Source organism: Pocillopora damicornis, chromosome 13 (assembly GCF_964200805.1).
Source record: "Pocillopora damicornis chromosome 13, jaPocDami1.2, whole genome shotgun sequence".
NCBI classification, from domain to species: domain Eukaryota; kingdom Metazoa; phylum Cnidaria; class Anthozoa; order Scleractinia; family Pocilloporidae; genus Pocillopora; species Pocillopora damicornis.
The window spans coordinates 9,284,347-9,299,426 of record NC_142682.1 but is presented as its reverse complement, the minus strand read 5'-3'; the positions used below and the strand labels follow the sequence as shown (position 1 = coordinate 9,299,426).

General features: G+C 36.7%; 1 protein-coding gene across 5 annotated transcripts; it reads left to right on the top strand.

The window, feature by feature from the left end:
• Positions 1–85: 85 nt before the first annotated feature.
• LOC113673611 (ubiquitin-like modifier-activating enzyme ATG7) lies at positions 86–15,048 on the top strand. 5 transcript variants are annotated; one of them, XM_089192261.1, is made up of 21 exons: positions 86–244; positions 776–972; positions 2,318–2,372; positions 2,800–2,917; positions 3,392–3,469; positions 4,057–4,173; positions 4,311–4,359; positions 6,270–6,364; positions 6,988–7,076; positions 7,540–7,658; positions 7,999–8,089; positions 8,312–8,456; positions 10,228–10,386; positions 10,630–10,690; positions 10,790–10,923; positions 11,244–11,405; positions 12,147–12,262; positions 12,588–12,672; positions 12,791–12,871; positions 13,610–13,729; positions 14,541–15,048. In XM_089192261.1, exons 2-21 carry the CDS (start codon positions 822–824, stop codon positions 14,574–14,576), a joined length of 2,061 nt encoding a protein of 686 aa, XP_089048387.1. In that variant the 5' UTR covers positions 86–244; positions 776–821; the 3' UTR covers positions 14,577–15,048. The 5 variants fall into 5 exon arrangements, with proteins under 5 accessions (XP_089048387.1, XP_027045813.2, XP_027045814.2 ...); XM_027190012.2 differs by having other exon boundaries at positions 153–972; XM_027190014.2 differs by lacking the exon at positions 86–244 and having other exon boundaries at positions 798–972; positions 2,754–2,917.
• Positions 15,049–15,080: the final 32 nt, after the last annotated feature.

Here is a 15,080-nt window from a genome sequence, read left to right as displayed (position 1 = left end):
GCGGAAATGGGTATTTGGTAATCACTGACTTCCATGTCAATTAGTTTAGATCAATTCTAAAATGAAATTGACGCAAATTTCAATTGTAGAAGGAGGACACCCTATTCAAACACATTGCAATACTCATTTAAGCCCCCCTTTTTGTTTGATACGTTTCTCAGACTTTCGTCGTCTTTGATGATATTGAAAATTTCGGGTCTAGGAATGATCGATGCCATCAAGATTCAAAGAAAATTAGCAAACGGTTAGTTCAAATCCTAATATAAAATCGCTTGTTCTCGTCTTGGCCTACAGACAGCCTTGACATATTTTGTAAGCCAATGTTGTTAGGACGGAACGGTTTTGTTGCTAGCGCTCATCAGTTTCGGCCGTGCAGTTCATTCATAGAGGCAGTGGAGGGCGCCAAAAGGAGAACCTAAACAATTTTGACCTATCATATCTCTCTTTTCTATGATTCAGACTCAAAATATCTTATGCATAACCAAGAGAAAATAATGTCCCAATATTTTCTGTCATAACTGAGAGTGTAAAAAATAAATCTCAGGAAATTCTCATACTCGATGTATCTCTGGGTTTACTTTTCTAGAGAGCACTCAAAGTGGAAAAAATGCAGGAAGAACTATTTTTAGTGCTATCAGTGACTTCTTCGGTGTTAGACAAAGATTGAAACTGAATTGTAACAAATACGTTCATGAATTTTCTCCCTTGAAATTCATGCAATGTGAAGATTGCATGCAATGTAATATCACGAATAGGCGACATTTTTTTCTTACAGGGTAAAATTCAAGATTGTTACATGAAAGCTATCTGTTTTAAGTAACATGGCGTCTGTCAGTACCGAAAGTGGAGTGCAGTTTGCACCATATTCTAGTGCTGTTGATGCTGCATTTTGGCATAGACTTACGCAGAACAAACTGGAAATATATCAGTTAGACGACAAGCCTCAACCGCTACAGGGATATTACGTAAACAGTGAGTATGGTTAAATTAGGGAATGAGTGATCAAGCATAATTTTGGTAAAATTGAACAAACGCATTTCTCTGTGAATTTTGAAATTAAGACTCATTGATTATAACTTACGCTAGATACCAACCAATCCAACAGGAAATCGGACTTAATTCCGAAGTAATTTTTCGTGGTTTTTCTTCAAAAGATTAGATAGGTACCAATTATAGCTACTCCTTTAAACTAAGGCTAATTTTCTTTTGTATTTAATTAAGCTTAATTTCAAGTAAAAATTGTTAATCGGGTTCAATGTAAGTTTTAAGTAGGTAATTTAGTGTTATAACTGAGTTGAAAACGTAAATTGGCCATCGTAAAAGGTAAAAAAGCTGACGTTTCGAGCGTTAGCCCTTCGTCAGAGCGTTAGATATAAGTAATCTGGTTTTCTGAAACAAATGCCAAGCCTGAGAGTGACTCTAGAAGAAGCTTGATGTATTCTGTGTTCTGGCTGCGAGCAACATTGCCACAATGCAGAGGTTATATTAAGGGTAAATTAGGGTAGTACATGGGGATAAAGGGAGAATTTTGTGGACCAAGGTAGTGTGGCTTGAAACAGGCCACAGTACAACTGTCTAGAGAGAGTTTAAAGTAATGACAATGACAATACTTAGAAGGAAAATGAAAAATTGCAAAAGTATCTCTCAAAAGGAGATATTCTAGAGGTTAACCCTATACAAAAGATTCCCCGAATAAAAAGACCAAAACACTATGTACAGATAATTGAAAACATACATACCTTTTACTAACCAAGTTTGAGGTCTGTACTGCCAGTTAAGGAACAAGTTTTTCCACTCAGTTTTATTGCGGCTCAAGCATGAAGTTCAAATAGGGGGAAAGTTTTCAATTGAAACAAAATTATGAAAAATGGTGGGCTATATTGACCAATAATAATGCACATGTTAGCTGCGTCATCTACCCCCCCGCCTGGAAAAAAATGAAATAAAATGATAAATAAAATAATAATGATAATAGGTGGATAGGTACAAAGTGGTAATTTTAAGGGCTTAGTAAGTTTCTTAAATCTGCTTTGCCTTAAGGGGATAGATGATTAATCATCCTCTCTCTTAGGATTAGGGCCTGATATACGTCTGATCCCTATACCTCAACTATCCAGATGAACCTATGTAGGCCATTGAAAGAAAATTAAGCTAAATACACAACACCACTAATTCAAGGGGTGACTTGCTGGTTTTTATGGAAATGAGTAATTTTGTCATGCTTTTTTTTTATTGTTAGCAGGTAATTCAAATGATAAAAATATTCTGCAACCCTTATGTGTATTTAGTCTGCAGGGTTTCATTTTCTTTTCCTTAGGTGATCCTTCAGGGCTTGTATGCCGCTTTAATTTGGATTATAATGCCTTTTCTATGTAAGTGCATAAAATCCCTGCCCCACTTATGTGTGGCTCAGTGTTGTCCTTTTTCCAAATGACCTTTTCCATTATTTTTTTCTGCAATCTGTATGGACCTGGCATCTTTCCATGGCTTTTGTTTTAACCATTTAGATTAGAGATATTAGGGAATTGGCATGATTCAGTACCAGGGGTATCTGTCTGACTGAAAAGAATGATTTTATATTCATTTTCAGCTTGAAAACTAATATAAAATAGTAACTGTGGACCATGTTTAATAATTATATAAATTTTATTTTGTTACTGATAACTAATAGCTGGATAGTAGAGAGGATCTTAATAAGTTAAAAAGAGGAAAGGATGACTTTATTAAGTGGTTTCATGCCATTGTTGATTTAGATCTGAGGGAAGGCATTCAAAGTTCAGTGTAAACTTGATTTTCCAGTGAGAAGCCAGCACCTCAAAGAACATATCCTATGCAAGGAACATTGATCAATACAAACACTATTGAGGCATTCAGAACATACAATAAAATGGAGCTGATCCAGTCATTTGGACAAAAGGTAAATTAACTGTGATAGTTATTTGTGGAAAATGGTAGGCTTTGAATTCTAATGTTCTTACTACCATTAACCATAGTTTGATTTGCAGAAAACTCTGACTAAATAATTCCCTTGGGAGAGTTGTGCAACTTTATTATGTTAATTGACTGATTTAGAACATCATCTCCATACAGTACATCTGCAGGCTCATAGAAATAACATGTTCAGAATGCCTTAAATGTGACCAGTTCTGCTTACAATTTTCAGAGTCCACAACAATCCTTACAGATGGAGTATTGAAAACTTTTTTACCAACCAGTTCTATGATTGCCAATGATTTATGAAAAAAGCCAAAACATATGATGGAACATTCCATCATATGTTTTTCACATGCCCTTTAGTCAGTTACGAAGTGACTAAAATATAACTAGAAAAGAAGCATGACTTGAAATGAATCATTAGTTGTTTAAATAAGTCTTAAACTTTGTATTGAAGATATGGGATAATGTAAAATCAAGCAAGGCTTTGGAGGACCCATCAGTGCTTTGTCAGTTTGTGCTTATGACATTTGCTGTAAGTTCCTTTTTTATGTTTTCTGGTTCTTGTATCTATAAGTGGGATATAGTAAATGAATAATGTTAACAGTGATCATAATATTAATTTCATTTGTCTTACGAGAATGCATCAGTTGATATTAAGTAAATGCTGGTGTAAGTCCATGCAAAGGAACAGATGATTAAACTGAACAAACTATTGATATTTATATCAGTGACACTATATACAGAAGAGGACTAGTAATAATTATTGGTTTCCTCTCAGATAACTCTGAGTGTTTAGTAACAGAGTGTGTCATCAACTTGTAGATGTTGTGGTTAAAAATTTTCTTGGCTTAAAATATATTCATTGATTTTTATTTTCCTTTGTTTTGTGTTGTTATTAATGAATAGAAGACAAAGGAATATAAAATCAACTTGGTTTGAAAAATTATTTGAAATCAAGAAAAAATTAAATAACTCCAGAAATGTTGCAGCAAGAACAACATGTACAAGTAGTTGTTTCAGAAACTTGTCCAACTGAGCAACTTTCCTCCAAAATAAGTGAGAAATAGTGCTGACTGTTGTGGTTAATGATGTAATCATTCTTCATGTGTTTTTCATCAGGATCTAAAGAAATATAAGTTTTATTACTGGTTTGCATTCCCTGCTTTATGTCCTGAGACCAGTGCTACTCATGTGGCTCCTCCTGTTCATCTTGGTGACTACTTTACACCCTCCCAGGTGAGAACAAATGTTCAGTTTGCTTGTTTTTTTTGGTTGTTAAATGACATTTGACTTGATTGTAGGTTAAGGATTTTATTATTAAATGCTTAATATGTTTATTTTTATTAAATTTATTTGTTTTTTTAACTCTATAGATTGCTAATCTCCAAGCATCGTATGATTCTCTCTCTGTGGGTGGTCTTGGTGAGTAATTATGATTATCAGAATCAAGCTATGAGTTTTCTGTAGTTCAATTTAACACTAAATCCCCATTAGGAACCCACAAACATAAATCAAAGGCTCCTCAGAGTTACCTCACAAATTTCTTAATTTTTCAATAAAGTGATGAGAGCCCTTTGCCATCTCCCTCCAATATTGCATGACATACCCTTTACACCTTAACATCAGTATTCATATTCTCTATACTGTTCTCTGTACATTTCCTAAGGTGCTGACAAGGAGAATTTGTTTACAATCAAGAGTTTTCTTTAGTTGGTGATCATTTCCTTTGTTCTCATGACTTTAATGTGTGATTCAGAGGTGATATTGTAAGGAGAAATTAAATGCTAGTCACTCTTAGTGGATAAAAGGTTAAATCACTGGTTAATTATTGATTTCAAAAGCACTAGCCAGAGTGCTGAAAGGAAACCACATGCTTAATAACAACAGACAAATTGATGGCCTAACAGTAACTATGTTCATAGTTACCATGGGGTAAAAATGAAAGAACTCAATTATCCTTCTTTAACTACCACAGTCATTGAGATACCTTAATGTGAGATGCATTATGCTTGTCAGCATCTTTTATTTTGATACCCCTTGTAAATTAACAATCAGCACTTTGTTTTACAGATTGTCATAATGAAAGGATTATGTTTCAACAGTGACTTATTAATGATTATGGCCCAGGTCACACTACAGCCCAAACCAAAAATTAGGCAGCCTAAAAATTTTTGAAAAGTTGGAAGCACAACCAGAAGAGCTGAAAAATGTGACACAATATTTGGGTCACACTACCAAAATACATGAACAGGTCAAAATCAACACAGTTGATCAGATTTCATTTCTGGTGCATATTGTGTGGTAATAAACATGAACCCAAATCAGGCATTTTGCTTTGCTTTTGCCATTCTACCTCTGCAAATTATTGACATGCAACAGCAGCAAATGTTTGCCTTTTTCATCCTGTATCAGAGATGGGTAAATGAATACATGCAAATCCTGAATGTCGCTTTTCTAAGAAGACAGTGGCATTCACGTAAAATTTGTGTTGTGCCTTACACAAGGACCATTCCTCACCCAGCTGAATTATGGTTTGATATTCATTACTTGAACCCTGTGCTCCTCTTGCGGTCATTTGTTGTATTGTTTTTTTTCTTTTTCTGCCAAACCCTCAGCTGACCTGAAGCTGGTTGGGCCATCACTCTCACCACACTCGCTGGACTATCGGACCAATTAAGCAAAATTCTGCTGGGTCCTGCTTGATCTAAGATCGGTCCAGCCAATGTAGGGTAGAAACGACAAAAATTTTGGCTTGAGAATGATCCCAGTGCATAAAATAAAGGATAATATAAAGGAAAACATCCATAAATGCTGAAAGTTGGTGGGTGAATATCAAAATTCCTGCCAATTAAATGGTTTAACTGCAGGTCATATCTAGCTCAAATGACTGGCATTGACAGCTTTGGAAGCAGTGTCTTCTTTTTTTTCGATTTTTTCAAAATCTGCCTGCTCCATCCATACACTTAATGTCATTGAAGTTTCTGCAGACTTTCCAAAATTTTAGATATTTGTAATACACCGGTCGCATAAGGAAATGCATTGTGATGACAGACATTAATCCTTTTTTGATGGATTATTGATCAAAACTTCCCTTGTGCGACCTGGGCCTTTTTTACCATCCTTCCCCTTTTTTTCTAACACCTTAATGTGAGATACATAATGCATGTCAGCATCTTTTATTTTTTTTAACACTGTCAAAGAATATTTGAACCATTTAATTTAAATTAATGTGACAGAACTGCACAGTTTTTTTTTCTGGTAGAGCTTTCCCCCTAAAACAGATTTTAAGTTAAAGTAAAAAAATTCCAAGAAAATTGATTTGTTGCCAACAGGACCTGGATTCTTTCTTGTCAAGGTTACTGAAAGTGAGGTGACTGTGGGAAATATAAGAGAATGGGAGACATTTTTTAGCATGGATGATTCAAAGGTGAGGCAGATGCTTAGATCTGTCACACAGAGTTACAACAGATTTATGTTACACTCCTTAATCAAAACAAGATAATCTTGATGTATGTCATGTACAGTAAAATGCAAAACCAAACCATTAGCTATTGGAAGAAAGTGGTGACAAAGGCTTGGGACAAAATGGAATAATTTATTTTTGCTATTACTAGCACCATGCCTTTGTCCAACTGCAGAGTAAGCCCATCTTCTCCCACTTGGCTAAGAGGAAATGAAAGAGACTTCTCCCCAGGCTATTGAACTACAGTATGTATGTGGCTACACACATGCTATTGCATTTCTCTGCTATTTGTCATGTTTGTGATGCCTTTCATTGTCTTTTCACTAAAACCCACATATTTGGAAGGAAAAAATTAGCAGATATATTTGGTGAAGGGGAGAAAAAATTAGGGTGCTTTGTTTATGGTAATATTTAGAATGATCTTACAAGAATAAACTAAATCAGGAGAATAAGTTTGACTCTGTGTGAAATTAATCTAAATTGATCATAGCAAGATTTGTGCTATCTCAAATAGATTAATACCTATGAAGGAGCTAAGATTTAATTTTTTAGAAAGTGATGAGTTATTGTTATTGTTGAATGTACAGTTCATGGTGGGATTTGCCGATCCATGCACACTGCCAAAAAATCCAGGCTGGCCTCTTAGGAACTTTCTTGCTCTGCTGTCATACCACTGGTAAGTACATGTGGAAAATGTTGATGAGCAGAACTCATTGATTACAAAGAAATTTCTTCTGTCTTGCACTCTGCTAGGATCAGCAATGTTGAAAATGTCATGTGAGTAGATGGAATAAAAACTATGGTAAATTACAGGCTTGCTAATGAAATAAAAAAGATGTTTTTTGCCTTGATCATGAGACAACAAGATCTTAGTCCACATTAGGAGTCAAACTTTAAACTATTACTTTTGTGACCTCAATTTGTTTTTGTGGTTAAATTTACTATGGTTACTGGTACCTTTAGTTAAGATGATATTCCTGTCATTATTACATCCTTTTGCACATATTTTTGTGCATCTTACCATTATGATTAAATTTTTCCTGTAAGTACTGATGGCCATCTTGCACATCAATTAGTTGCAAGAGTTCTATCATTTCTTGTACTATTACTCTTAAATATGTTTCTATCTTCAATTACAGGGGTACTGCACTTGAAAATGTGAAGGTTTTATGCTTGAGAGATCAAGTCAGATCTGGAAAAAGAGAAACATCCCACAGCTTGGTGTTAAATATCAAACTACCCATGTTTACTAAAACTGGTAATGATTCATTGTTATTCAGTAATAAAGTGTAAGCATGAACAAGAAAAGCTTGTAACTGGTTTATGGTCTTAGTTTCCTAAGCTTTCAAAATCATAAATTTATGGAGGATGTTGAAATATTCTCTTGGGTTTATATCTTTAGGAGAGACTAAGATTTCTATTGTTTTCCTCTTTCATAAACAAAGTATTCTAAGATCTCTTTCTCTTTGCACTGGTGGTTCAGAAGAGTTTTTGTTTTTCACCCGATTTCAAAATAATATTAAGCTCTCTTTCAAGAAAACAAAAGTAACAGTTACAATTTCTCTCCAGTGAGTTCTACTGAATTTTGTTTTTCTCAGAGAGTCCCAAGTGTGTTGGCTGGGAAAAGAATAAAAGTCAAAAGCTAGTACCAAGGATGGTGGATCTGAGTTCTACTATGGACCCTGAGAGGTGATCACTTTTGAGTGCTAACACTGCATTCTTTCTATATATGTATTTAACTCGCTATAGTTTATTTTTAATAGTTTTTTAAAGGCTTAAAATATAGAACTTGCTTCGTAGGTCTTTATGGTTTTAAGGGCCTTTTCTGCAAAGCTCCACACACACTGTTTTCTGTCTAGAGCTTGGGAGAGAGGTAAATCATTGTTCGTCTGGATTTGCATTGAATTCTAGGCTTGCATCATCATCAGTGGATCTGAACTTAAAGCTAATGCGATGGAGATTGCTACCATCACTTGATCTGGACAAAATTGCACAAACAAAATGTCTTCTCCTTGGCGCTGGTACCCTTGGTTGTAATGTGGCAAGATGTCTATTGGTATGCTACCTAACTGTAATGTGCTATCATAGATAAACATTGTGTTAACAAGCTGAAAAATATCGGACACCTTACCCATGCCATGAAAGGACGGACCCATAAGCATATTAGGAACAGGATACAAGATAGTGAGCTTTGAATGCTGGGCTTCCCTCATCCAGCGGCGGAGAGACAGGCGGAGATCTCAAATACAAGACTGACTAAACACAAACGAGCGATTTGAAAAAATGACGCGAACGGTCATTTTTCTGAAAATACTTCTATCACGAACTGCTTTTATGGGATGACCTCAGAAAGCTGGTTAACTGGCTAACTGAGAAGAGACTCTTCTTAACGGATGTCAACAACCTCTGGCTCCATGCGTATTACTCATTCACGACATTTTGACGTGACAAACGACATAACTTCACCAATGGATCATGACTAACCAAACGGTTTACAGTCAAGTCGGCCGAGAGTCATCTCGCCCGAAGTCATGTCACCCGAAACCTGAGTCAGGTTGCCCGAAATTTTAGTTATGTCGCCCGAAAAAAAAAAGTCAAGTCGCTCGAAGAAACAATACTAAAACATCAGAATTTCAGACTATAAATAAACAATAAAGTTGGGAAATTTTTATCACTAAGGCGCTCTTTGTTTCCGACAACTCCCTGAAGATTCTAAAAGCGAAAAAAAAAGAAACAAATACCAAAAACATCAGAATTTTAGTGTACGTTTGAGTAACGATTCTAGAAGCGTTATTCGTTTCTAGCAACAAAGGAAAGCGTTGTCCGTTTCTAACAACAAAATGAAGCGTTGTTCGTTGGTATGTACTCGTTTCTTACTAACGGACATTTCGTAAGCTTGAGAAACTCTTTCTTGGTTTCTAACAATACCATGAAGACTTTGACCGCACAGAAATCGATCGCATGGTCGGAAATGAAATATGTTTGAGTAACGATTCTAAAAGCGTTGTTCGTTTCTGACAACAAAGGCAAGTATTGTTTGTTTCTAACAACAAAATGAGGCGTTGACTTGTCGAACGCGACAATCGACATTCGTTTACCAAGTTTTTTCATCTGTTATTGTTAAGAAAGTCACAAATAGACACAACAGAACTTTACTTGTCATGGTATTGTTAGAAAACAAGAGAAAGTTTCTCAAGCTTACGAACCGTCCGTGAGTAAGAGACGATTACATACCAAACGAACAACACTTCATTTTGTTTTTAGAAACGAACGACGTTTCCCTTTATTGAAAGGAACGAACACCGCTTTTAGAATCTTCGAGTTGTCGGAAACAAAGAGCGCTTTAGTGATAAAAATTTCCCAACTTTATTGCCTATTCACAATCTGAATTCTGATGTTTTTAGTATTTGTTTCTTTGGGCGACTTGACTTTTTTTTTCGGGCGACATAACTAAAATTTCGGGCAACCTGACTCAGGTTTCAGGCGACATGACTCTCGGGCGACTTGACCGGTTACCAACCAATCACAAGTGACTCACGCTGCTTTGGTCCTACTTCCAATAACATCACGTCACAAATGGCCAATCAGTTCCCGTGAATCAGACCACAAATCCTCCATTTAGCACCTTCCCCTCAAATGAGCGCGCCTTACGAATAAACGCCCAACGCTCCCCCCCCCCCTCAAAAAAAAGGATAATAAGCACTTCTTCCCCTCCTGCACTTTATTTTATTGAGGGTGATAACTTTTGCCGAATTAGTTGCTGTACTAGATTTACACATTTATTCTGTGCATTTTCCAATTGTTAAATGTTTTTCTTTCTTTTTAAGGGCTGGGGTGTTCGGACCATTACCTTTGTCGACTATGGAACTATTTCATTCTCCAATCCCGTTCGTCAAACTCTGTTTGAGTTTGCCGACTGTCAGGACGGAGGCAAGCCTAAAGCAGAGACTGCCGCGTCTGCACTTAAAAGGATATTTCCTGGTGTGGTAAGATTTACTAGAGTGCCAGTACTATTTTGTTTAATATTATTGATTGCGAGGATGACACCTAACATTATCAAACCATCACTTAAATTGTTCAATTTCGTTATAGTTGGTTAGTTAGTTATGTAGGTTGGAAGGAATTTAATAGCCATTCCACTGTTTATATAACTTTTATTCAGTGGTTTGTGTATTTGATTATCTTTTTTTTTTTTGCCACTTCGTAAAACGTTTGTATTTTGTCGATAGAATGCGTCAGCTGTACAGTTGTCCATTCCGATGCCAGGCCACTCTGTTGGACAATCTCCAGGTAAAGAAAACTTTTCTTTGTAAGTTGTTTGATATATCACTATCTGATCTGTGATAATTTATCTCTACAATGTTTCAATAACGACAATTGCTTTTATAGAGGAAATGGAGAAAGTTCAAGGAGATGTGAAAAAACTTGAAGAGTTGATTGAATCTCACGATGCTGTATTTCTGCTGATGGACACACGAGAAAGCCGCTGGCTACCGACAGTTATTGGCGCTGTTAAAGGGAAGGTAATCTTAGGCTAACTTTTATGGAACTTTGAAAAACCAACCAGGTACAGTTAAAGTAAAGAGGCAGCTTTCAGAAAAATGGATATACTTCAGTAGGTACTTTGACATCTCAAGTACTTTACAGACCACTAGGTAATTATGATGACAACTTGAAGTTTGAGATCAAAAACCAGTTTCTCGGCTCCAGACGAATCACATGAGACTCGTATAACTGTAAGAGGCAAGTTTGTAGTATCCAACTTCATTTGAGGGAATGATTGTTGTCAAGTGTCGATAGCTATCATGAGGTTCAAAAACGTGCACCTAAATTTTTTTTTCAGTTTGTTATTACAGCGGCTCTTGGTTTTGATACATTCCTTGTGATGCGCCATGGTTCCAGACAGAAAGCGCATGTTACTTGCGAAGGAGCGTCCAAACTAGAGTCCATACCAGGAGCCTCTCTGGGCTGTTATTTTTGTAATGATGTGGTGGCACCAGGAGACGTAAGTCATTTAAACCACAGTACATACTATTTAAGCGATAGACCGACCTTTCTATCGGTTTACCGGCGTTATAACCTACTTGGGATTTTGGAAGAACACAAGAAAGCTTCTTCAAGTTTGTAGATCACGAGCCGGAGGCAAGTCATTCACAAACTTTCCGAGTGTTCTCCCAACATTCTGAGAGGATTATTGCGCTATTAAACCGTTAGGAAGTGCGGTCTATTACTTTTACAAATTAGAATTAAAACAAAACACAGTATGAAATTAAAGATCCTCGCAGCTAAGAACACTACTGAAACTAGTAGTTGTAAATAGGACCTGAAAAAAATTCAGGCCCGTACGGGATTTGAACCCATGACCTCTGCGATACCGGTGCAGCGCTCTACCAATTGAGCTAACAAGCCAACTGGGAGCTGGTCAATGAATTGGGTACAAATAAACATCCAAGTGAATGAAGAATTTAGATATATGAAAATTCACATATTTGCACTGCGGTGGAGAAAAACACAGTATGTTTCAATTTTATATGGGATCACCGATGCAATAAACAATAGGTTTTTGACCAATCAGGGCGCTCGTAATTCAGTTTTTCTTTAGTAACTTGTAGAAGTCCAACCTCAGATACTTAAATCATTTTGGAGGTGCTTCTTCCCTAAGGAGTAATCTTTTTTAGTTATAAAATAAGATTTTGAATACTTTATCAGTAATGACTCAGTTTTTGACGTTATTTTGTGGAAACAGTCCACTAGAGACCGTACGTTGGACCAGCAGTGCACAGTATCCAGGCCTGGTATGTCATACATAGCGAGTGCCCTGGCTGTTGAACTTCTGGTTTCTCTCACTCAACACCCTCTGGGGTAAGTAGGAATTCTTGTGTTATCGCTTAATTCAATTTGTAAAATTACGCTATAGGAATGCCCATTACATACGAATCCCTATAACGTCCTGTTACAAGGACAATGAAGTTCTAAATATGCAGTGGATGAAATGGAACACAAAGGATAAGATTGCCCTTACATTTCTCACTGAGACTAGTCAAAAGGTCTCAGATGGTCGAAGGTAAAATAACCGAAAGTAAACAAATTTATCGGAATGAGATTAGTTGACCTTTATGTTGCCTATCTTAAGTGTATGATATGACTGAACGCATATTAATCAGTGTAATGGGTTTGACTTTAACAGCAATGAAGCGGCCGCTGACACAAGCGCTAAAGAAGCTCATCTGTCAGCTGATCTGGAGTGTAAGTTGGGCCTTGTACCTCATCAGGTAAGATTGTTATTCGTTCTAATAGACAATGTAGTGATGTCAATATATTTCATTTATTAGGCAAAGTTTAATGTCAATTTGCTTTCTTAGTAGATACTTTGTTTGTGTTTCTTTCAAGATTCGTGGTTTTCTTTCAAGATATCATCTAGTTCTTCCCGCAAGTTTAGGCTTTGACAAATGCATTGCTTGTTCTTCCAAGGTATGACAAACTGTGATTGCCATCAGATAACGTGTTTTTTTCCTCTTATTCGTGGTCTTAGAACACTAGGGGGCAGGTTTCTGTGAGAAACAGCTTTGGCTCGGGGGCTTTACCTCTTAGTAATTTGCTAATGGAGATATGCTGCTGGATGGGGTTGCATTTTTCAAAACTGGGTGGACTATGTTGGGGTTGCTTTTTAATAAATTTTCTTGAATGGGGTCACATATCTGCAGGATATTGGTAAGGAAAAGGTGTTCTACACTCAGTTTAACAAATTAGGACAACCAAAGGCTTTATAATGTACATCTATCACCAGATCATAACAAAGTTGGGATCGCGAAAATTGCATTTGCCAAAAAGACTAAGATGGGGTCCATAATTGGCCACAGAATAGACTATAAATGGGGTAGGGGTTCTGAGAGGCCAGCGGCACTTACCCTGAAAAATTGACCCAAGTGACCCTCTACCCTAACCCCCCGGGTTTTATACGTGCATTTATCCCAATAATTCTTAATTATTGCAACGTGTTTCGAGGAAATCGTCTGTCGCAAAACAACTTATTCTCAGTTTAGTCACTGCGACTTGTTGGCAAGGGTGTGGCTCTCACTCTTTTGTCTGTTGTCTGTTGACAATCGTTTTTCGCTATCGGTCGATCAAGTGGAATGTATCAAAAGCGATTGATATCGATTGTCACCGATTTTCATCAAGTATTGAGTTGTCTGTTAATTGTTCTTCCAGGTTCTGTCGAGCTATGAAAAGGAAAAATTTTCTTTCCTGATAAAGGTTTTTAATGTTCCAAGCTACTTAGAAGACCTAACAGGCCTGACACAGCTTCTTCAGGACACAAGAGTTAGCGAGGTTAGTCGATGATATATCGTTCTTGGTTTCTACAGATTTTCTGTTTATCAAATAACTGTAACCATCACACCACCACTCAGTTTGAAAAATCTCAATTCGGCACTACAATCGACAGCAAACGGCAAAAGTCGAACGTCCCTCATTCTGCTGTCTTTTTTACACTGAATTGAAAATATTTGCATCAACTGGGAACGACTCAGTTTTTTTGAAAAATTTCCAAATTTGAGTTAATTTTTTGCCGTTCCCCGTGGCCAAAAACGTAAGGAATACACTACTTACCTAGAGAAACATCACTTCGTTATGACGCGATACTTTTCTACCTTACGTTGCCTATTACATTTAATACAATGCATTAACTACTTGCAGCGCGCTACATTTCTTGCGCAGAAGCATTGCTTACAGTTACGAAGGAAAACGGATACCGTGTGTTACTGTTGATATTGTGGAACAGGTTGTGGCTATTCATGGTGGTGAATGAAATTGTCATGAAGTGTAATCTTTTCCCATGGTATATGCACCTCCCATGTGGATCGCTGAAGAAGTGTACAAGTTTGCAGAATATGCTGCATCACCGATAACTAACCTTTGCCTTTAATTCCACTGATTTTGGGGAGAAAAGCAATCAAAGAAAGAAAGAATAACTTCAGCAATCTCAATATGTGCACTGTCTATTATATGAGGGTGTAATGTTGAATAGCTAACCATCAGACGCTCCTTATATCCCTTCGTTAGAACGTAAACAAACATTGCGGAATATATTCTGGTGGAAAGGAAGTAGTAATAGTAATCTCACGCTGGTTTGTTGTCTCAGGTTTGGGAGATGAGTGACGATGAAATGGTAGAATAACCAAACAAAGGGAGGTCGAACCATTGTGTGATGAACGTCACAAGAGAGGACAAAAGGAACATCAAATCAAGTTTTCAACAATGATTATGCCGACACGCGGCTGGAGATGATAAACTGAATATCATCACAGAAATTATTTGATTCAAATTTTTATTTGAATTTCCGTTCAGCTGGTGTACTATACAACCAATATGATTTTTCAGACTTGTGGAAAACGGAAACCAGTTTCTGTTCATCACAGATAAAAATAGTGTCATATTCGAACGTTCTATTACCGACCAATTTTTCAATGCTTCATTTTCCGTTTGGTGAACGGATTACAAGTCAGAATTAGAGGAACAATCCAGAAGTCAGCGATGTGCGGTACATGTGACATTTGAAAACGTCAAAATTTACCACATCGAACCACATGGGGAATGTTAAAAAGTAATAATTGATTTTTTGAATACTAAAATAAAGTAATTGTCTGCCCGTAGTGTCTTGTGGTCTGTCTTTTGAGAATGT